General features: G+C 39.9%; 1 protein-coding gene across 1 annotated transcript; it reads left to right on the plus strand.

The window, feature by feature from the left end:
* Positions 1–521: 521 nt before the first annotated feature.
* Positions 522–21,949, plus strand: LOC144053967 (protein phosphatase 1 regulatory subunit 12A). Its single transcript, XM_077568933.1, has 25 exons — positions 522–889; positions 5,770–5,900; positions 6,014–6,132; positions 8,570–8,726; positions 8,813–8,957; positions 9,044–9,118; positions 9,240–9,319; positions 12,576–12,775; positions 12,862–12,971; positions 14,267–14,461; positions 14,540–14,622; positions 14,706–14,795; positions 14,905–15,006; positions 16,538–16,642; positions 16,720–16,810; positions 16,919–17,047; positions 17,135–17,237; positions 18,257–18,360; positions 18,439–18,498; positions 18,585–18,607; positions 18,682–18,730; positions 18,814–18,918; positions 19,770–19,820; positions 20,015–20,065; positions 21,192–21,949. The coding sequence occupies exons 1-25, from the start codon at positions 614–616 to the stop codon at positions 21,276–21,278; spliced, it is 2,721 nt and encodes a 906-aa protein (XP_077425059.1). The 5' UTR covers positions 522–613; the 3' UTR covers positions 21,279–21,949.
* Positions 21,950–23,366: the final 1,417 nt, after the last annotated feature.

A 23,366-nucleotide genomic window follows, 5' to 3' on the forward strand; every position in this document is an offset into this window, starting at 1 on the left:
TCTATGAGACATGCTTTATATAAAAAATAAAAAATAAATGAAGGTCGGAGAAGAAAGATGAGTTGAATAGGTCACATATAAATTGGGAAAAAACATTGAAAAAAATGCATTTTGGTTTCTTTTTCCACAAAAAGGCATTTGAACAAGGGTGTGTAGACTTTTTATATTTGTTGCAGTTCTTTGGCCACAAAGAGAAGCAGTTGAATTTGAGAGGACAATTTGCTGATGAAAAATGTGTCTGCCCCTCTACTGATATGATGGCTACGTGCCTGATTTCGTTTTATTTTTTTAAACATTTACTGAAGTAAAGGAGTTGAGTCAGCACTTTAACCAGTCTTTTTTTTAAACAACTGTATATAGGCTTTAATGTATTTATCAAATACAACTACACACAAGTAACAAAGTACTGTGCAACATTCTTTGTCTGTTATTATGATTTCTGAGGCGCCTTGAATGCAGCACCTGACTGCCACTAAGTCATAAGTTTGTCGTAAAGTTCAACAGCGTCACTTGGGGCGTCTCTCCAACAGGGGGCGCACCCCGGGAGAGCCTCCCAATCCAAGCAACTTCTCCCGCACCATGAGCTGATTTGGTCCGGCACAGACGAGGGAAGATGGCGGCCACTGACCAGTCCCGGTCCGAAGCTGCCAAACAGCGACGGCAGGATCAGCTGCAGCGGTGGCTGGGCTCGGAGACTGACCAGACGGACTCGGAAGCTCGGGATACCGCGAGCAGCTCGGGGACTCGGAGGCCGAGGGTCCGTTTCGCCCAGGGCGCCGTGTTCATGGCCGCCTGCTCCGCCGGGGACCAGGAGGAGGTGGCGGCGCTTCTCCGCCAGGGAGCTGACATCAACCACGCCAACGTAGACGGGCTGACAGCGCTCCACCAGGTCGGTCAAGTTAGTCTGGAAACTTTGAACAGAACATTTACAAAGTGGGGAAACTCAGTAGGGGGGCGGTTATTGTGCAGCGGGGTTAATCGAAACATTTCCGTTAGCCGCTAGTGGCGCTTAAATTCAGTCTATCACTTTGTTCTCTTTTGGTTGTGTTTAAAAAAACAAAAAAAACAAGCCTCGTCATTAGCAGCGCCATTTGTGTTTCGCTCGAACACTTTTTGTCTCACGGCGACGCCTTTCACGTCACATTTGCGGCAAACAAGAGGGCGAGTTGCACTTTTTGGACATGACAAGTTCTTAATGGAGTGTACTGGCTGATTGGATTCAGTGGCGTGTTTCATCAGCTGACTAAAATCTCTTCTCACACTCTTCGCATGTGTTTTCGAGCCGATGCACATATTTTAGATTAGAAAAGTCACACAGCATTTATAAGCAAACAGCGGCAATCCGAAATCTATGCACAACACTGAAGAAAAATATGTAAAATGGCAAGGTGTTGAATTGTTATTCTTTTATACATCCCTGGCACAGAGAAGAAAAGCAACACATTATTTTTTTGCAACATAAATTATATCTATGGTTTGGAAACACACACTCCTCAATTATCACAGTTTGATCGTCCAAAACAACATACAGTTATTTTCTTTTTTTTTGCAATGTAAGAATCTGCTGTGTTCTGTTTTTCGAGGCACTCTGGAAATCCTCACTGTCACACAAGCCCTCACCGATGCACTGTTTCCCATTTTACTGCCATGCGTCATGTCATAAACACACAATTTGCCTTATAAAGTCCCCACACGTGCATGGATTTAGCTGTAAAATTGCTATTTAAGTGTCTGCACACTCCAAAAGATTGTTCTGGCCCATGTGCACCCCGTGATGTCATGCTCGCAGTTAAAAGCGGCGTTCCTGCCTCCCGATTGACTTGTATGGTGCAGATTGTGTGTGCCAACAATATTCCGCAAACGTGCCCTCTTTTGGTTGAGTCACACGCGTCACCCAGTGTGGTCCTCCGCTGCGCTCCATCCCTTTCTCCAAGTGTTGCTCATCAGTTGCCGAGCAACCAGAATTAAATATAGTCGCGCGCACTCCAAACTTTCCGTCCCCTCCATCCAAAGGCTTTATGTCTTCTCCGCCATTTCTCTTTCGTCTGCCACCCCCTCCTCCTCTCACCAATTCCCCATAGAGGGGACTTTTGGGAGTTCAAGATGAGGAAATGGAAAACTTTTCTGGAGCTGCTGTTGTCAAAGGCGCGTTCCACAATGAGTCACTTGATGAGCGAGGGAAGGAGTCTGCTGGGAGGCTGCGCGTTGCCCCCCTCGTAACATACAAGGGTGCCACAAGTACCCTCTGTTCATTCATCCAGCCTGATTACTCACACAGTTGCCCATCTGGAGGTCTTTTATTCGATACACCAAACTGGCAGGCTTGATTGGAAATCTAAATGAGGACGGAGGCTTGCAACAGCTTTGTCTGATTTAGCCCAAAAGCAAAGCCTCTTTATAGGTGGCTGCAGTGAGAAGCTGCTAAAGAGCAACAGTGCAACAGCGGGGGGTGCTCAGATTGTACTTAAGAACGGTGATTCTCAAGTTTGGTCAGGACCCAAAATTGGGTCGCAGACAGGTTGCAAAAAATTTACAGCAGGTTCTCGGTTTCTGATCGCACTGACATACGACGCTTTGGGATTACCAATGGCACAGCATTTTCTGGGCGGTGTAAGAATTCATCATAAAGCTCAGAATCCCCGTTGATACATCCCATCCACATTGGAAATAGTTTTAGACCTCCTACATGGTTTATACAAATGTAAACTTATTAAAACACATTGTATCAGTAGGGCTGAGCAATTAATCAAATTCAAATCGACATCGCAGTGTCATAGCCTGCAATTTTCAAATTGTTAAGGCTGCAATTTTTGCATGACCCGACCAATCAAATCAAGACAAACCCTTTTCTTCTTCTTTTTTTTTTTACCTTAAGTTATATTGCGTGTAAATTGCTTAGATATGCCTGGAGAGGGAAACATCCAGATGCTAATGTTAGCGTAGCGATGGAGCTCAGCTAACCCAATGTGACTGATGAGCTGCGCTAGTGTACTACTACGTTAGTAGTACCTCACTTGTAGCTTTTAAAGTGGGTGCTGATATTGACTTTTGAGTTCTCCACAAGTTCTCAAAATTACATTAGTTTTTTGTAATCACTTACAATTTGTGTTTGAAATTGCCCCACCTAAAATGTTTGTTGACAAGAAAATACAGTTTGCTGCAATACACAGTGGAAATTTAAGAAATAAAAAAATTTGGTTATATAAAAAAGAAAACTAATTTTCTAATCATTATATTGGTATATTTTTATTGTTTAATAAAAACTTGCTTCAGGTGCCTGGGATTAGCCTGCAAAAAAATTGCTACTCAAAATTAGAACAAATGAAGTCATTGATTTGCAAAACTGCAAAAAAAATAATAATTGAGCCGTTGTTGGATTGGTGAAATTGAGTCATGTGACAAAAGCTTCTCGCCGAGTCAAATTTCCATTTCTTCATCACTTCTTCTACTCCGGTAATGATAAATGTAGGTCCTTACTACACGCCTGTGTTCACAACTCCGTGACAAGATGAAAATGTGGATCCCAGGTGACAACGCGGCTTTAGAATCACTGCTTATTGAGACGCATGTTGGGCTATTGCTTCTGAGGGCTGACAACACATGGAGTCAACTAAAACTCAAGTCTGCCAGCCACTGAAGCCAAACTGCATGGATTGTCGCCACTGTTACATGACTCAGATTTGGGAAATGTTGACAGAATGTTACGTGGCAAAAAAAAAAAGAAAAAGAATCCCATCAAACTCATTCAACAGATGTTGAGACGCTTTCTTCTAATCAATGAAATTGCAACTCACTGATGACACTTCCTGAGTTGTTGACCCTTTGGGCAGGCAAAATGTGCAAAACTGTTTCCAGACGATTTTTGGTTCAACGCACGGCATTTTGCTGTCTTAAGGGGATTTTGGACACAAGACACTTCAAGGTGCTGTACAAAAAACATGCAAGACGGAATGTAAAAGCAAACAAACTGGACATTTGAACAAAAAAAAACCCCAGAAATTAAAGTTCTAAACTTCTAACAAACATGACAATGTTGCATTTATGGAACTTAATGTATAGTTGGATATGATCACATGGAATTTTAAAATTAGGGATGTCAAAATTAGTGCCTTAATTTTGAGTTCATTTAAAGTTTCTTTAATGCCACAATTTTTTTTAAATGCGCGATTAATGACCGCCCCTTACTTGGAAAGCCTGTACTGGGGGAATTCCAGTCGCAACGCAGCACTTGTGTCAAAATTTCGTAATTTAAAAAGAATGCATATATTTGTGGGGACTGGACTCAAGTTGTATTTTACAGTTTTAAAAATGTGCAGAATTTCACAAGTTACTTCATGTTAAAGATTAGCTCTTAATATGAAAAGAAAAATGGACTGAGATGTCACCAATGTCTTATAAATGCAATTATGCCATCTAGTGGCAGAAAAATGACCAACACAAATCAATATCACTCGTTTTTTACCGTGCAAAACATATTTTTAATTTTAGCAAAATTTTATGAATTAGTATGAAGTAGTAAATTACTGTATCAATGAATAAAAGATACAACCATATTTCTATTCGTTTAACATTTTTTTCCCACTTTTATGTTGAGTATGAAAACTTAGAAAAATATTTTATTGTACATTTAGAACAGATATAAAATCTGCGATTAATCGTGAGTTAATTATTGGCAGAAAAATGACCAACACAAATCAACATCACTCGTTTTTTACCGTACAAAACATCTTTTTAATTTTAACAAAATTTTATGAATTAGTATGAAGTAGTAAGTTACTGTATAAATGACTAAAAGATACAACCATATTTCTATTAGTTTAACTTTTTTTTCCCACTTTTATGTTGAGTATGAAAACTTAGAAAAATATTTTATTGTACATTTAGAACAGATATAAAATCTGCGATTAATCGTGAGTTAACTATTGGCAGAAAAATGACCAACACAAATCAACATCACTCGTTTTTTACCGTACAAAACATCTTTTTAATTTTAACAACATTTTATGAATTAGTATGAAGTAGTAAGTTACTGTATCAATGAATAAAATATACAACCATATTTTTATTAGTTTAACATTTTTTTCCCACTTTTATGTTGAGTATGAAAACTTAGAAGAATATTTTATTGTACATTTAGAGCAGATATAAAATTTGCGACTAATCGTGAGTTACCTATTGAAGTCATGCTATTAATTATGATTAAAGTTAAAATAAAGAGTAGACAGTGCAATAACAAGTAGACTGGATATATGACCGGCCACAAGATTAGGTACACTTGCTTAATTAAAGTAGTGACATTCAATACAGTACAAGGGATTCCTTGCAATTCCTCCTTTGCAAAAATAGTAATGATCGCCTTTTAAATGATTAATGTAGCCTTAAGCTGGGATATGATGAGCATTGATGAGCATGACATTGCATTTCAATAAAAAAAATCGAAGTGACAACAAACACACCAGTTCACAATGTCACAGTATGAACTTGAAGTGCTCCGTTTCTGTTGGCCTCAGGAAAAACCGCGACATAGATTTGCTCATTGATGTTTTGCAGTCTACTCGAGGGCCTTTTTGCAGCCCTCATCACTGGAAGTAGACACAACAAATAGACAGAGCATTCATTGTTTTTGAGTTTAAAGATGATTTTTTTATAGATGGGTTTCAACTTTTTTTCTTCTTCTTCTTCTAACAACAAACCAAAATGACCTCTTGACTAACACACACTTCTATATCTTCCTAACAAAGCATTGCGTGTTTGTTTATCCTCTGGCAGGCCTGTATCGATGAGAACGCAGAAATGGTTCAGTTTCTGGTGGAGAGCGGGAGCAACGTCAACACGGGCGACAACGAGGGCTGGACCCCCCTGCACGCCGCCGCATCTTGCGGCTTTATCCAGATCGCAAAGTGAGCCTTGGACGCAATTTAGTTGATAACGTGTTGGGCTAGAGGTCTTCCTTTTTACAGGTGCGAAGTTCTGGTGAGCTTCACACATCAGTGGCTTGTGTGTCTTTTCGAAGGTACTTGATAGAACACGGCGCCCATGTGGGCGCGGTGAACAGCGAAGGGGAACTTCCGCTTGACGTGGCCACGGAGGACCCCATGGAGAGACTGCTGAAAGCTGAAATCAAAAAGCAAGGTGATGAAATCAATGGAAATGTTCCTAAATTGCCGAGGGATGAAACAGCTCCAGGCACGGTTTCTTTATTTGTCGCTCGCTGTCACAACCTTAGAGAACTGTTAGTTTTGTGTGGCGTGATACATCTTAGAGATGAATACAACACAGTGTCATTGGAATCTCTCCTCTGGATTGCCCATGAATGCAACACAGTATTTCCTTTAGTAATGGTTGCAGGTAGACAAAAATAAACACTGTTTTTTTTTTTTATGAAAATCTGTATAGTAACTAAGTGAAATTGTAGTTGCTCTGTCATGGGGCGTGACAAAAATTAAATGAGAAGGAGCAATGTCTTTACGCGAGTTTTCTAATATTTAGGTTTTTGAAAGTGTCCATCAAATTAGCTAATCATGCGATATAGTAGTTGCTGAGTATAGCGATTATATTATTGCAATATTTAACATGCACGAAAATAAATTATATTTTTATGATCTAATGAAAGGATTACATTTTTTCATGCAGCAAAATAAGCAAATTCAATATATTTTTACCTAATCAATTGTAATTACCTCTCGATAATATTCAACTATTGGGTGGTCAAATTCAGATAAAAGTAGGAGTTTGGCAATATATCGCGATATTAAAACGCGCAATTCTTGAATCGATTAGATATGGGAATATACAACAAAACGTCTTACTTAGGGTTAGGTTTCACACATTAAGCATGGAATGTTATATTAATGGAACATTAAGCCTTAATATTTGATTCCAGTGCTGTTCAAACATGAAACCGACTGCAACCTGTTTGTTAAATGCAGTAGCTCAGTTATAGGCCTGAATTTTCCGATAAATAAATACATTTTCATACAAATCTTACAGTGTACATGTACAAGTTTACTGATTAGTATTTTCTAAATTTGACTTTAAAAAAAAAAAATCACAATAATCAATTTATAGATTCGCATCGGGATTAATCGGCATCGAATCGTGACCTATGAATCGTGAAATCGTCAAACCGCCAGGTACTAGGCAATTCTCACCCTTAGATAAAAGCATAACATTTCATATGAAACTTATTGCACGTCCTTTGCGATATTCAATAAGATGGGCCAATATCGCAATATCAATTTTTTTTTTCCCGATATTGAAACATTTTAAATCCCTTATGTGAAAATCTAATTTACAGTCTGATTTATGTGCATTTTTAGAACCACGCAGAACCCTGGGGTTGATACTGGGATGGCTTGTTGTCATGATCAAGGGCATCTCGACAATGGCAGTTTGTCCAGCAACTAGTTGCAATTGTTTTTTGCTTATACAGTACACCAGTTTTGCTCGTCAATCAAAGTATTGTTAAAAAAAAAAAAGTCCCTGATGTGGAAATCATATTTACCCTGATTGATGTTGGGGCTAATACTGTGATGGTTTGATGTCATGATGCTAGCTAGCAGTTTGTCCAGCAACTAGTTGCAATTGTTTTTTGTCCATACATATTGCTCTTGTTTGGCACCATATTAAGTTGTACAAGTGTACATATTGAAGTGTAATGTGTGCAGAGAATGCATAGTAACTGACAACCGAACACTGGTCGCTTGAAGAGGCAGTTGATGATTAAAATGTTTGCTCACAGTAGATAACTATTGTTGTTTTTGTAGTGACTTGATCTCACATCACTGTTAGCATCAGTTCTTTTCTTTTTTTTTCTTAAAGGAAAGCCAACTTCCCCCTCAACAAAATCTTGACAATAATATGTTCTATGCAGCCCCAGTAGTGTAAATATGGTATTTTGGTTAATAGTGTGTTAGTGGAATATGAGTTAAACAGCAGTTTTGATTCATATCAGAAGGCGGCCATTTTGCCACTTGCTGTTGAGGGAAAATGACATCGCAGTTGCTCAGGTCTCAGTTAACAACCAATCACAGCTCAGCTTCAGAAAACAGGTGATCTGCGATTGGTAGTTGCCTGAGCAACTGTGATGTCATCTTCAGTTGACAGCAAGTGGCAAAATGGCCGCCCCCGGAGATGGGTGCTTCATAAACTCATATTCCACAAATGTAATATTCATCAGAATGTCAAGTTTAGACTAGTAAGGTCACATTTAACTTACTACTGTCAAGAAATGTGTCAGGCTGATTTCCACTTTCAAGCCAGGAAGTCAGTCAATTGAAAGTTTGGTTATTGTGTTATTGAGGTCTGCCTCTTTTAAGAGACAATCCTCAACAGAATCATCAGTATAGAAAACGCCTGGATTCCGTCATTGCTTGAATTTAATGGCGCGCTCATGTTTTTATTTATTTATTTTTATTCTGGAGAGCTCAGTATTGTTCATTCGGTAATTTTACCGATTTGACATGTCATCATCATTGCGCTCCTTTTTTTTTTTCTATATATATTTATTTTTTATTTTTTTATTATTTTTGTATGTGGGTGAATGGCGCGCTCATGTTGACGTTAACAGGAATCGATGTGGACCAAGCCCGAAAAGAGGAGGAGAGGATCATGCTTCAGGACGCCAAGGCCATGCGAGAAGGTGGCGGCACTCTGACCCCGCACCCAAACACCAAGGCGACGGCTCTGCATGTCGCGGCGGCCAAAGGATACATCGAAGTTTTAAAGTGAGAATCTGACGGTGCGGGTCACAACTTGACTTGTGGCAGTTCTTCATGCGATCTCTTCTGCCCTTTTATCTCACGTGGCCCAGGGTGCTGTTACAGTGCGGGGTGGATGTGGACAGCCAGGACGTGGACGGTTGGTCGCCCCTGCACGCCGCAGCTCACTGGGGGCAGGAGGAGGTGTGCACGCTGCTCGCCGACCACATGTGCGACATGAGTGCCGTCAACAACGTGGTGAGCAGCTCGCAAACAATCTTTCGCCACGTGACGTGCGAAGCCGTTACTTAGGACCCGGCCGACCGCTGTGAATGTCCTTGTAGGGCCAAACACCTTTAGATGTTGCAGATGAGAACCTGGTGGACGCACTGGAGGAGCTGCAGAAGAAACAGAAAGCTGTGAGTGTGCCCGCACGCCGGCGACACAACTCTTATTCTGTCAGATGAAACTGATATGACTGATAATGCAAGAGTGCTGAATGTCCTCTTGTGTTTATGTGTGTTTATATTCCTTTTTCAGCTCCGCACCGAGAAAGAGAAACAGACTCCTGTCATCGACACCAGCCTGCAAATCTCCACTGTACCAGTACGCACACGCAGGTCGGTGCCAATTATCCGTCGGCTTGTCTCTGTGGCGGGCACAAAGCTGAAATGAACCCGAGTTCAACGGCATTCTCACCGACCATGAGAGTTCGCAAGAGCTGTATCAAAAATAACGCCTTTACCAATGACATCATCTGTTTTGATTCAACAATATTTGTTGGTTGTAGTTGCGGCGTTGACTATCTCGCACCTTTCATAGCTAAATATGGTCATCAAAATATGTAGTTTGTCACTTGCTGCAAATTATAACCACAATGAATGATATCGTGGAAAATCTTTCTGAAAGGATACGTTCCAGGACTCTCCTGTTTGCCAAACACTTTATTTGGAGTAGAGCTGTCAAATTAATCGATTATCAAATTAATTGACAATTCTTTTAATTATCGAGTAATCGTTTGGAGACATTTTTTTATTTAAAATTTTCCAAATCCTCTGATTTCAGCATATCAACAGTAATTTGTTCACTGATTTCTGTAGTCTTTCGTGAAAGAAGACTGATTTTCTTCTGTGTTTAATCAAAATAAGACAATTGCAAACATCTGTGTTTACTTTGGAAAACAATGACAGAACCAGTGACCCCACCCCCCCCCTTTTTTTAAAATCACTATATGAATAGAAAGTACGAAATAAACACCAATCACAGGTTAATAAACAGTAATCGGGGGAGAAAGGGCTTTTGTAATACGCTTTAATGCAAAATAAAAATGAATCCGATTAGTCGATTAATCAATTTCATCATCGATAGATTAATCGATTCTAAAAAATATTTGAAATCACATTTTTTGAAAACTGCCGTTCCACTGTAATTCTGGGATATCAAAAGTCCAGCCTGGAGGTTATTTAAATGGTTCAGCTTTTTTTTTTTCCTGGCCTGCGGCATATTGTAAAAACAAAATGACATGACCCACATCAGACCATGACAAAGGAGGATTAGGGCCACATAGAAAAGAAATGCAAACAGTTGACCCACATTGAGATGGTATTAGCATATTTAATAAACAAATGATGAAGAATATTAGAATCGCATGGCAACTAATGTTAATGTTAGGCCTAAACTTAGACTGCAGCCCCACTATTTTAAACACGGTATTCTGACTAAAGTTGTCTTTGTAGAATATGAGTTGAGCAGCAAAAATCCATCCGTTTTTATCCATCTCAGGGGCGGCCATCTTGTCACTTGATGTTGACTAAAAATGATACCACAATTGCTCAGGGCTCAGCCAACAACCAATAAAGGGCTCACCTGTTTTGTGAAGCTGACCCGTGATTGGTTTTTGCCCGAGTGACAATTGATTTTGCAGTTCATATTCCACAAATTCAATATTAATCAGCGCTGTTTTGACTTTAATCATAAAGAAAATTTTCGACTTGATTTCCCTTTTTAAGGTTCACTAAGATTTTTAGAGGATAATTCACTCTTAAATCTAAATTGTATCAGAATAACTCAGGATAATGTTTTATGACAGGTCAAGTCAATTAAAAAAAAAAAAACACTGACAAAATACAGTGGAAAAATGTCAGATCAGTTCAAACAAATGGTTCGTAAACACAGCTATGACGTATGTGGCACCTGATCCTCCCATATTTATCATATCGTATTTCATGTGAACATGCACACAAACACTGTGATTGGCTGGCAACCATTCCAGAGTGCACCGCACCTACTGCCCGAAGACAGCAGGGATAGGCGGTTAAGAAAATGGATGGATGGATGCACACAAACATGGGTCAACTGATCCTAATGCTAACCACAGCTGTGACAGGGTTCGACCGTGAAGGTGTTTGGTTGAGTCCGCTAAGAGCTCATGAACAGTTTGAACTTGCTTTGTTGTGAGGGCCTCTTGAAGTCACGTCTGTGCAACCGGAAAGTAATGACAGCGCTTCACTTTTTTCACGTTTTGTAATGTTACAAATTACAATCTCATTCCATACAACGGAAGAGGATTAGGGCCGGTGAAGAGAGGGGGAGAAAAAAAAAAAGTTTGGCAGGATTCTCACTTTATCTTTAACTCATTCACTGCCATTGACAGCAGAAAATATATAAAATTTGTGATTAATCGTGAGTTAATTATTGAAGTCATGCGATTAATTACAATTAAAATTTTAATCGCCTGATGCCCCAAATTTTTTATAATCTTCTTCTTTTTTTATCGTGTCAGGTGCATACAATTTATCATTGTAATTAATCACATGACTTCAATAATTAACTCACGATTAATCACAAATTTTATATCTGTTCTATATCTATAAATGTACAATAGAAATAGTTCAAACGAATTTTTATGTCTATAGCCGTCAATGGCAGTGAATGAGTTAATCTCAGAAAATTCAGACTTTAATTTTAGAAAATTCTGACTTTAAAGTGAGGCTTTTCACTTTATTCTCAGAATTCTGACTTTAAAGTGAGAATTCTTACTTTATTCTCAGAATTCTCACTTTAAAGTGAAAATTGTCACAATTCTCACTTTAAAGTCAGAATTCTGACTTTATTAGTGAGAATTCTGACTTTAAAGTGAGAATTCTTACTTTATTCTCAGAATTCTCACTTTATTCACAGAATTCTCACTTTAAAGTGAAAATTGTCACAATTCTCACTTTAAAGTCAGAATTCTGACTTTATTAGTGAGAATTCTGACTTTTAAACTTAAAAGTGAGAATTCTGACTTTAAAGTGAGAATTCTTACTTTATTCTCAGAATTCTCACTTTATTCACAGAATTCTCACTTTAAAGTGAAAATTGTCACAATTCTCACTTTAAAGTGAGAATTCTGACTTTATTAGTGAGAATTCTGACTTTTAAACTTAAAAGTGAGAATTCTGACTTTATTAGTGAGAATTCTGACTTTTAACTTAAAAGTGAGAATTCTGACTTTTAACTTAAAAGTGAGAATTCTGACTTTATTAGTGAGAATTCTGACTTCAAAGTTAGAAGTCAGAATTCTGAGAATAAAGTGTGAATCCTGCCAAACTTTTTTTTTTTCTCTCTTCAGTGGCACCTAATCCTCTTCCGTACATTCCAAAATGGAATAAATGATACATACATGAAATTAAGTGTCCATCAAAGTAAGCATTATCATTTTTAAAGGTAGAATTCCTTATAGTGTCCAAGTGTGCTTAATGAAATTTCACTTTGTGGTTGACCAACTTAAGCCTTGCACGTGTTGATTGGCGCGTTCCTTCCTTTTAATTGGCTGCACATGGAACTGATTAGCTGTTGGCATGCCACCTGTGTCTCCTCTCCACACCCGCTCAGGACTTCAATCTCGCGCATGAGCAGCAAGGAAAAAATCTGCCTCCATGAGCGAGAGAAGCACCCGCCACCTGCCCTGCAGAGCAGCCCCGCCGAGGACGAGGAGGACGAAGGCCAGACCGCACGGACCCAAAGTCAACCCAAAGCCTCCAGCAGTTCCAGCTCGGAGGAGGAAAGCGAATCGGAGAGTGACGCAGAGTCTGGTGAGAGAAGTTGCCTTAAAGGAGAAGTGTAGATTTAATTGCTACACGTGAGATTAATGTCACCTTTGACTTTTGCATGGCTGCAGAGAAAGCAAAAAACCGAGAGATAATAAACAACTTGAACAACAAACGCAACACCCGCAGCCTCCTTCCTACCTCCATGCCAGCAGGCACCGCTGCAAACCAAGTCAAAAAGGTAAAATGTGGAGTTGTTTAAATTTGGACTGGTGTCTGCAACCTGTGGCTTTTTCATTGTTTTGCTCTGTTGCTCTCTATTAGTTTTTCATAAAAAAATAATAATAATCTAAATTTGATGATGGTGCTCTTGTAACATTAAAATATATCTTTTTTTTCCCCCCACTCAAATGTACATCATTAGCACCTGGCTACTTACTTGTTTAGCAATTTTCAGCAATAAAAGTTAATATTTTTTCTAGAATTTTTATTTGATAAGTTCATTTTTCTTTATTTACAATTACTACTTTTTAAAACTCACGTTGCCACTAGCTGTCGACTGAAAATGACATGTGTGCTCGGGTAAGGGCCAATCATGGCTTAGTTTGCCAAAATCACATGACCAAACCCAGAAAACAGGTGAGCCGTGATTGGTCGTTACCGGAGCTCTGAGCACCTGTGATGTTATTTTCAATCAGCAGCAAGTGGCAAAATATGCTTTGGCAAGTGAAATGAAAAATAATGATGTTTGAAAAAATATTAACTAGTATTCCTTGTAATGTACTTGCTACATGAATTATATTAAATAAACATCACTCACACCTCTTAGATGACAACTTGAAATTGTGTGTGAAAAATTAAGCTAACGTCTCTCGCTCTGATAAAGTGACGCTGAAGTTAAGGAAGGGGGGAAAAAAATCACACTAACCAGGTAAAATTAATATTCTAACTATACTGTGTATTTTACAGTGTTTAGTGAAATGGTCTTTTTATAGCAGACGCCATTTGCGGTTGACATTTTTGCATTTAAGATTTAAGTTTGGCTTTAATTTTATGAATACAGGGACTCAGTTATTGAGTTATTTTAAAGTAAACATCAGCTAAGTGTCTATTTTTCAGAGTTGGGAATGTTTGTGAAGTGCAGAAACAAAATTGTGTGCTCTGTGTTGCAGTTCTTTAATTTCATAAATGCAACACTATTGTTTTGGCTATGGATGAGTGAGTACCGATACAAGGTATCGGGCTCATACCTGGCCTTATTTGAGTATCGGCCATCCTCTTGTGACCATTTTACGATTGGAACTAGAATTATTAGAAGAATCAAAAATTGCCGTTAAATTAATATAATTTTAAGGAAAATGTTATATTGAGATATGGGTCTTTCTTAGAAATTAACTTTATTTTAATTAATTAATTTATTTTTAATTTGTATGTATTAAAATTACTAGTGGTATCTGTGACTACTCGAGTTGAGTACTTGTACTGGTTATAAAAATGTGGTATTGAACAACATCCTTATCGAATCCTATCTAACAGGAACCAGGCAAACCCGCAGCCACTGAGGCTCCTGGTTCGTGGAGAACGTCACTGAGGAAGGCAGGCAGCTCAGTGACTCTGGGCTCAGCTGGACTGTCTGACTCCATCCCAGACCCGAACAAGTCTTCAGAGTCCGGCTTGGGGATGACCCGCTCAGCCTCGAGTCCCCGTCTCAGCTCTGAGACCGAGCCCAAGGTACGAAGCGCAGACTCAGACTTTGTCCACCAATGCACGCTGTTCTTTTTTTGTAAATGCATCATCTGTTTGTCACAGGAACCAAGACTGGCCCGGGTTCCTCCTATTCCAACAAGGAGACTCTTTAGTATCCCCGACAGTAGTTCTGACGCCACAAATAGGTGAGTCTCTGCTCTGATGCTTTCCTGCACTTGTGACCAGCATGCGTTTCTCACCGCGTTCGTCCCCTTGTTCACCTTGTCAGTTGGCTGAGTCGTAGCTCGTCCTATACCCGCCGCCTTCACAGCCAATCGGGGAATGATTTCACTAGCTCCACCCCCTGTTTGCCTCGCAGGTTGGTCATGAATGCCTGGCCTGTTTTTTGTGCTTGTTTTGCCCGTGTTTCACCTTCTTGCATCTTGCGTGTTTGTTTCCAAGTGGTCTTATTCTGGTTTTATTTACAGCTCTTCTTACGGAAGGAGGCTGGACGAAACCAGTGTGAACTCGGGTATCACAGGAACAAGCGCATCTGGACTCAGTCGCCTTAACAGTGCTTTGGCACAGAGGTGTGTGTGTGTGTTCACTTTTTCTTGGGCTACATGAGCACTAATCACACACACACAAATTATCTACGCATCTTTCATAATTTTAGTTTTCAACATGCAGACTCGCTATGGACTTTTTGGCCAAAATAAAAACTTTCCTATAATAGTTAAGGGTAGACTAGAAAATGTGTATTTGATGCTTGTCTTGTGTAATGTTAGAATGTGCAACGTTATGTTTGATTGGTTTAACTCACAAGTATGATTATGAGTAATTTACTTAAAACAGACTTTGCCGAAGTTTGGTCAACTGCTTTCAAAGGAGGGCACCCGGATGCCAATTTTTCCAAATTTCAGCGTTGTCCCCCGCCCCTTTGTGAGCAAAGGCCCGATTCTCGGACGTCTCTAAAAGATGAGCGATTAATCTTTGTTGTGGAGTGTACTAAGATTGAGACATCAATGTATTCATTGCTGCCCTCTTGTGGTCGTTTTATGATCAGGAACTAGAAATTAGAAAGGTCGTTCGCGACGGTAAAAAATTACAAGTATTTTAAACCATGATGTACAATAGTTACCAGACAAGCTAACCGTAAGATTCTTGTATTTCTTTTACGCCAGGGGTGTCCAACATACGTCACACGGGCCGGATAAAGCCCGCTAAGGGGTTTAATCCGGGCCGCGAGATGATCATGTAATGTCAGACCAATTAATCAGACAAGCCAACATCAAAACATACATTTGTAATTTCACAAGTAATCCTCAGTTGAGCAATGCAACTTGTACACAGAATTGACTTGAATGTCATTATTTTACACACAACTTAAAGTTACGGTTTGTACATAGGCTAACATAAACATACTGAATATGACACACATTCAGCTACTGCTAACACAAACATATATGACATGGATTAACATCCTACAACTTCATTAATTGCGCCACACAATGCATTCTGGGAACAACATATATGCAAACCAGCTAGATATAAAACAAGTTTTTTTTTTTAACATTATATTTACAGTTGAGCTCAGCTATTTAGGGCTGACCTGCACATCTGTGTATAGCTGATGCTAATTGTTTTTAAATTATATACCATGATTTTACCGGTCCGGCCCACTTGGTAAAATATTTTCCTCCATGTGGCTCCTCAGCTAATATGAGTTTGACACCCCTTGTTTTGCGTCTTTCTTTTTCTTTGGATTTTCCAGCGGTACATATGCCCTGTGGCATCATGCTGCCTCTCAAAGTTCAATCTGGGTATTACAACCGACATGTGGTGTACTGTGTTGGCCATATTGAGTACAACACACAATAGGAGCAGTAAGCGTGGTGATATTTCCTTCATGTGACGGAATTTTATAAAATGAGTTATTGTGTTGAAAATAGCTTCGTGTGTACCCTGCTTTAATAGACGAAATGACCTTAGAATTAGGAGTCACAGCACCACCTATTGCATTATCTCATGCGTGACAGTCTTACAATACATCATCATGTTTGCATTAAGATGCACTATTTTATAGCTCATCATGACAATGTAACCTTTTTTTATCTTTAGACTTCCTCAGGAACAGACAGAGAAGAAGGATCCGTCAACGTTGGACACCAGCTCCAACCCTCAGAACACAACCGGCCCCGAATCCGAGACCAAGCAGCGGCGCAAGTGAGTCAGCGCAACAATCCGTGGAGCCTTCTTCTTTGTGTCAGGTTGGTCATTAACCTGATTTTTGGCACATCCAGGTCCTACCTGACACCAGTTCGGGATGAGGAGGCAGAGGCACAGAGGAAAGCTCGCTCGCGGCACGCACGGCAGTCTCGTCGCTCCACTCAGGTACGTCGCAGCTCAGAACTACAGGATGTGCGCGGCAGCCCCGACGCTGTGGAGTCTTACGCAAATGTCACTCTGTGATTTTTTTTTTTTTTTTTTTTTTTTTTAAAGGGGGTGACGCTGACAGATCTGCAGGAAGCTGAGAAGACGATGAAGACCATGAAGCAGGACAACAAAGCGAGAGAAAAGGAGGAAGAGGAGAAGGAGAAAGAAGCAAAGTCTAAGAAGGGAGAGGAAGGGGTGGGCTGCTTTTCTTGTTGTGGGACTACATTTAGTGCTGCTTTTCATGTCATGTGACCTCACAAAGCCACAAACTCTGCTCTGCAGGAGGTGAGCTGGAGGTCTCGAATAGCAAGCTTGCAGAAGTCCGACCTGCTGGGTCTCACGCAGCCCGCCGGCACCCCACGGCCTCACACCACCGACGGGAGAGGTGAACGTCTCCACTTGTCTTTTCTTAACGCACTACTCAACTTGATGTTGAAGTACTAGGACTGAGCGATATCAGCTTTATTATATACTGTATAAATGTTTTGGTCTTGTAAGTTAGACTTGCTCTACAAGGAAGGCAAATGAACCATTGATTAGTCTTTTTTTAAGCGTTCACTATGACAGTTTAACAAAATGTTACCAAACAAGTGCAGCGTAAATATAAGTCAGTCAATAATGCTAACAATTCACGTACTTTTTCAGGTTGCATAAAACGATATGTAAACATGTGGACTGCACTTAACTTATCTAGACCAGTGGTTCTCAAATGGGGGTACGTGAAGGCACTCAGGGGGTATGTGAGATTTTGTAATGTATATGCAAATGTCAGAAAAAAATTTAAGTTCATGAAATAAATTTTATATTCGGTAAGCAATTCTATTTCATGTCCTAAAAACCAGCATCGTGGTTCAACCCAACTTGTCATATGCCACCTAGAACCACCTGTCAATCACCTAAACTTTTTAAAAATTCAGTTAATTTTTTATTTTTGAGAATAAGCTTTACTATGGTCCTAAAGGATAACACTTTATGTTGATTTGTGTGCACAAATCTTTTTTTTGTTTTTATATATATATATATAATTAAATTTGTTCTTTTTTTGTTTTACTATTGAAAATAGTTCGAGAGACCATGTAAACACAATTTGAGTTTTGAAGTTTAATAAATGCTTTGCGCTGGTTAGGGAGTACTTAGCTGAAAAAATATATCACAGGGGGTACATCACTAAAAAAAAAAGGTTGAGAACCGCTGAGCTAGACTATTGAAATATACATATCAAAATTAAAGCCTACTTGTACCACTGACTCATCGATATGAAGCAAAGAGCTGTCCCCCCCCCCCCCCAAAAAAAAACACTTCAACTTTTGTGATTTTGCAAATGTCATTCTACTACATCATGATGTCTATTTGAATTCAATAAATTGTTTAGCTCTGTGAAGTACTTTCCTGGCTTTCTTCCAGCGACTGAGGCCAGTGCCGGGGAGAGCGAGACTGAGCGATGGGCCCAGGAGCGCCGGGAGAGAAGACAAGCTCGAGCCAGGAGGAAGGCTCAGAGGAGCGGGGAGGTATATTCGCATCTCGATAGAATAGAAAAGATAAAAGCACCTGGGAAGGTTGTTATTGAAAAGAACTGTCATCTCAAGCTTGATGACAACGATCCCAGCGGGGAGGAAGAATTCTCGGGCAGCCGGCTGGATCCGCAGGTGTGTTGTGCTTTATTTGTGGTCTCAACGGACCCGTAACCAAAGACAGCACTCATAACTTGTCGGTCTGTCTCCTCTGTTTACAGTCAGACCTGCTCTTGGGTTCCAGGTATGACTCATACTTTTGACATGTTTCCTCCTCCTGTCAGCGCTACAATAGATGAGTTTCTCACTTCCACTCAGGTCCAGCGCGCAGTGTAATGAAGGCGGTGAGAGCAAGGATTTCAAAAAGGTCAGCAGACAAGTTTTTTTTTTTTTCTTCTCTGTATGTCTTTTGAATTTTATAAATATGCCCATATTTGCTCTTGGACTCAGCTGTTTGAGGAGATGACCAGAGAAAACAGCCAGCTGCAGTCTCAGCTGCAGGACACGCAGAGGATTGTCAGTCAGACCAGGCTGGATCTAGAAAAGGCCACGCAGGTGCGCAGAACACATACAAAGACGGTTCAAATACTGTCTGTCTGTCAGATAAGGGGCAGCATCTTGTGTGGAGGAGAGTCCGCTTCCGCATGTAAAAACTTGACTAATGTAATGCTTTTTAAAAGAAATGCTGAAGTTTTTGTTTGTATTTTAACTGTTGGGCATTTTCCCACAAAACATTGATTATGGATTTAAAAAAAAGATTATAAAACGGCGAGCAGTCATTCAATCTTTCCACATACAAAACTTCCCAAATCAGTATAGATAATCAGCCTCCTACCATAGAAAGGCAGTTTGCAACGGTGGAGTGCAACCCAAGACATGCTTAGGACTGCCCCCTCATTTGAAAACCATTTCATGACGCATTTCATGCTGACAGCGTCTGCAGCATGAAATAAACATGAGAGCAGAGCCTTTGTTTGTTGATTGGTATTTAAATCTATTTATATGTTTTTGTATTAACACATTTGTTTTAATTATTTCATCCTTTTTTTTTTCTTTTTTTTTTTAAACTTTTTGGTAAATTTATATATAAATAAAAAATGTTGTGTGTGTTTGAATTATATTTTTATATCTGTTTTTATTTACAATTTTATTTATTTTGGCATTTTTGGTCCTCCATAAACTGAGGGCTTATTAATAGCAAATGGCTGTAAGAGAAAGCCCAAGTGTTCCGCAGAGATGCAAAGGGATGACTTTGTAAACCGAAGCCACATTTGTTTGAAAAGCTTAAACCTATTTGTTCTTCTTGAACAGACATTCCACTAAACTTGAACATTGTGTGGCTGTAATTCCATGACTTCATCTGATCATTATAATCATAGTTGGTTCTCTGACTTGCTCCGTTCCAGAGACAAGAGCGCTTCACCGACTGTTCAGCCCTGCTGGACCTTGAGAGAAAGGTAAAAGCATCCTCGCGGTTCTCACCTGGTTTTGCATTTCTGCGGCCTTCCTGCGCCTCACTTACTGCCACCTCCCCGCTCCCACCGTTGACACTCCACCCCTCCCAAAACCACTTGACAATCACTCGCTGCCGCTCAACGTTCTCGGTCCCTCATCACTTCCACTCCTCCTTCGTGTTCCCCTGACACTGTAGGACCGCAGGATTCTGGAGCGGCGGATGGCAGAGCTGGAGGAGGAGCTAAAGGTGAGCACGGGCGTGCGCTTTGCATGCTGCCGCTTGGTTAGCTTTGCTTTAGGGTGTGCCGTTCAGCATCGTGCGCATGCATTTGATAGCTTGTTCTGAAAGTTCATGGGTAGAACACCTGTGATGGATTTTTGTCATTCAGCTCCTTGTTTGGAGAACAGCAAGTTATGCAAAAAGTACTGAAACGTTGAACAGGTAGACGCCACCGCTCTGTATATATTACTGGATAGCCGATAGGCCAAGACTTTTGAAGCCGCAAAGCGGCCATATTACCACTCCCAAGAAGCGTTTGTTGACACACAATCCTATACATTCACAGTATCGAAATGGGGGAAGGTTTGAGTCAGTACTTGGTAGAAACAGCATGATTTATGACAGGGTTGTCAAACATACGGCCTGCAGGCCAGAACCGGTCCGTCAAGAGTTTCAATCTGGCCCGTGTGAGCAGAGCACAAAGTGTAGTTTTTCACTAAAATTAAGTGTTGTTGCTAATTTTGTCCACTGGAGGCCACACTGACAACCACTTAAATAACATTCTAAAATTTGGCTGTTATTCGGGATTTGATGCAAATATTGTGTGCTCATTTTTGTTAAAATTCCAATTATTCTGCAATAAAATAAATAGGAATATTTTCAGAATGCATGTATAGTTATTTGTACCAAAAAATTAAATATTTTGACCTGTAATCTATACCTTATTTGGCCACTGACAAACTGGTCCGGCCCACTTGAGATCAAACTTGCGTTAAAGTGGCCCCTGAATTAAATTGAGTTTGACACCCCTGATTTATGATGTTTTAAATTAGTTAAACACGTGTATATGTTTAATGATGTTTATAGGAGGAAACTTTTTTAAATATATTTTTTAATTAAAGAATTATACCTGTAATTCAACAAAAGCTCTGCCAAATTTAATATTGGGGTCTAAAGAACTGAGCGATAAAAGGGGTTTTTCAAAGCGTGTATGGGCTTTCGGCTATCATGTATCATTCAAAAGTTTAGGTGAAGTTCACATGAAAAGGTTATAGTACATTTTAGGTCCATCCAAAAATGTACCCCAAAAGCTAAATATCCCTGACTTTTGTGCGTACATCTCAATTGAATGCATGTGGCTTTTTACCACCAGGTTCTGGTTGACCTGAGAGCAGACAACCAGCGTCTTAAAGATGAGAATGGAGCCCTGATCCGCGTCATCAGCAAACTCTCCAAATAGACGGAGACGGGGGACGAGCCACAGAAAGCAAGGGACCCTCCTTCTCCTCTGCCGCCTCCTTCCTTCAGTCCCTCCACACACATTCCTCCCAAAGCCAAAGAGCAAGAGGAGGGGACAGCTGAATGTTGACTTGGCTTGTGATGCCTTTCAAACAGCTGGAGTGGCTTTTGTGTGCCTTGTTGTGTCTGTTTGTCACAGGGAAGAAGCATTTTGGCGTGACTGACCGGGTCCCACAGATGCCAAAATGTCCACATGGGAGGGCGCCCGTGCGTCCTATACATCTTGGAGGCCGCTTTGGTATTTAGTTTTTGTGAACACATTTGCATCACACATTCACAAGTTTGTCTTGCTGGCCGTCCTGATCTCATGTTAACAAGCAGGAAAGGTTTGGTTTCTTCCAGATTCAGCCAAAAGATGGCTTCTCACGACATGCAAGTGTTTGAACCCACCTACCTCTCCACATATGCACCCTCCCTTACTCCTATATATGTTTCATTTTTTTTTTTTTTTGAACACACACACTCCATGCTCTTAAATGAAAAGACCGCAGAACCAGGTCACGGCACTTTACTCTCTGCAAAGCAATAGAAAAACAAAATTGCTGTTCAGCTGAAGCCTGTTAAGCTATGAATGTTTTATCATTGATAAAAATAAAACAAAAAGTCATAGTTTTTCATTGTAAATTTCTCTCTTCCAAGAGAGCATGGTTATGTATATTACATATGTATAAATATTAGTCTAATACCCTTTTTTTTTTTTTTTTTTTGTAAACTCATGTAGCCTTCCTTCACATTGTTTTTTCTAATATATTAAAATGGATGTTTGCACTCACAAAAACATAGTGTCTTGTTTGAAATGTACACGGCGAGGACTTGAGCATCACGATGGGATTCTTTCTCCGTTCCCTAACATGGTGTAGTCATCTTGCTCACTTGTAATTTGTGGTTACCTGGTTTACTGCTGCCTTTTGTTCGCACACTCCCTGTGAATTGTTTGTTTTTAGCAGGCTGGCATTTGGTCACATTCAAGTCGACGTTCAGGGGGGGGGGGGGTCTTGTGTATTTACACGTTGGTGACAAGTGTTATTTGCAGGGGATGGACAACATGAGATGGCTCTGTATCTTCTTAGCTTTAGTATGTGAAGATCCATCAGTTTTGACCTCCGTAGAGCAAAGCAATGGTCCTCTATCCTGCAAGCTAGACAATAAGCCAAGCTCCTAATAAGGAAGGAGCTCTCTGTAAATATCCCAAAGGTCTGAGAAAGGCAGGGAAGCTGGGAGGAAGAGGGAAGCGGATGGATCGCGGCCTTATATGGACAAAGCACTGCTTTTCCCAGGATTTGCTGCTGACACCCCCCCACTCCGGTTTAATGCCAGATGCTGCACAAACGGCTCCCTGGCGCCACCAAGAGGTAAACCAAATGTTGAGCGTTGGTCTAACTGGGCCTTTTGCCTTCCCGGGACAGCACGTGTGTTGAACTTGTGGATTTTATAAGTTCCTTTTTAAAAATGCAAAGTTAAAGCCCTAATGAGTTCAACGGATGTGTGCCTGGATTATTTTTTTTTTTTATGAAACATTTTGTTGAACTTTGCGCGTTGCATTTCACTAACCAACATGGTCACTGATAAAGTGGAATTCTGCACATTTCTTCCAGTGCACTTTACAGGCTCCAGGTTCAGCAAAGATTATAGGTTATATTCTAATTTTAGAATTGGTTGCTTAGTGTCCTTAAATTTGACATTTTCACCCATTGAACTCCATGAAGGAAAATACATTAGGTGAAAACAAACTGGTAAATGGTTAGAAAAAAAAAAAAGATACTATACTAATATAGTTTGGTGTTCTTATGGTAGCGCAATCTAAATTCCATAAGTCAAATATTTGTGCAGAGGTGGGAAAAGTACAATTGTGTTTAAAAAATAAAAATTTGGGTGAAAGTACACTCAATTACTCAAGTAAAAGTTAAAAAAGTACATGCTCTGAAATGTACTTGAGTAAAAAGTATTTTTACCGGATGTTTCCTCCTACGTCAATTTGAAAGAGATTAGCTAATGGATCAAATTATCCTTTGATGAAGCAATAAAATAA

The sequence above is a fragment of the Vanacampus margaritifer genome, chromosome 6 (genome assembly GCF_051991255.1).
Source record: "Vanacampus margaritifer isolate UIUO_Vmar chromosome 6, RoL_Vmar_1.0, whole genome shotgun sequence".
Taxonomy (NCBI): Eukaryota; Metazoa; Chordata; class Actinopteri; order Syngnathiformes; family Syngnathidae; genus Vanacampus; species Vanacampus margaritifer.

Excerpts from the sequence above, each read along its gene's own strand:
- LOC144053967 (XM_077568933.1), top strand. The coding sequence starts at position 614 with ATGGCGGCCACTGACCAGTCCCGGTCCGAAGCTGCCAAACAGCGACGG. Across the intron at positions 16,643-16,719 it reads GAGACCAAGCAGCGGCGCAA|GTCCTACCTGACACCAGTTC; the intron begins GTGAGTCAGCGC and ends TGGCACATCCAG. Across the intron at positions 19,821-20,014 it reads TGCTGGACCTTGAGAGAAAG|GACCGCAGGATTCTGGAGCG; the intron begins GTAAAAGCATCC and ends CTGACACTGTAG.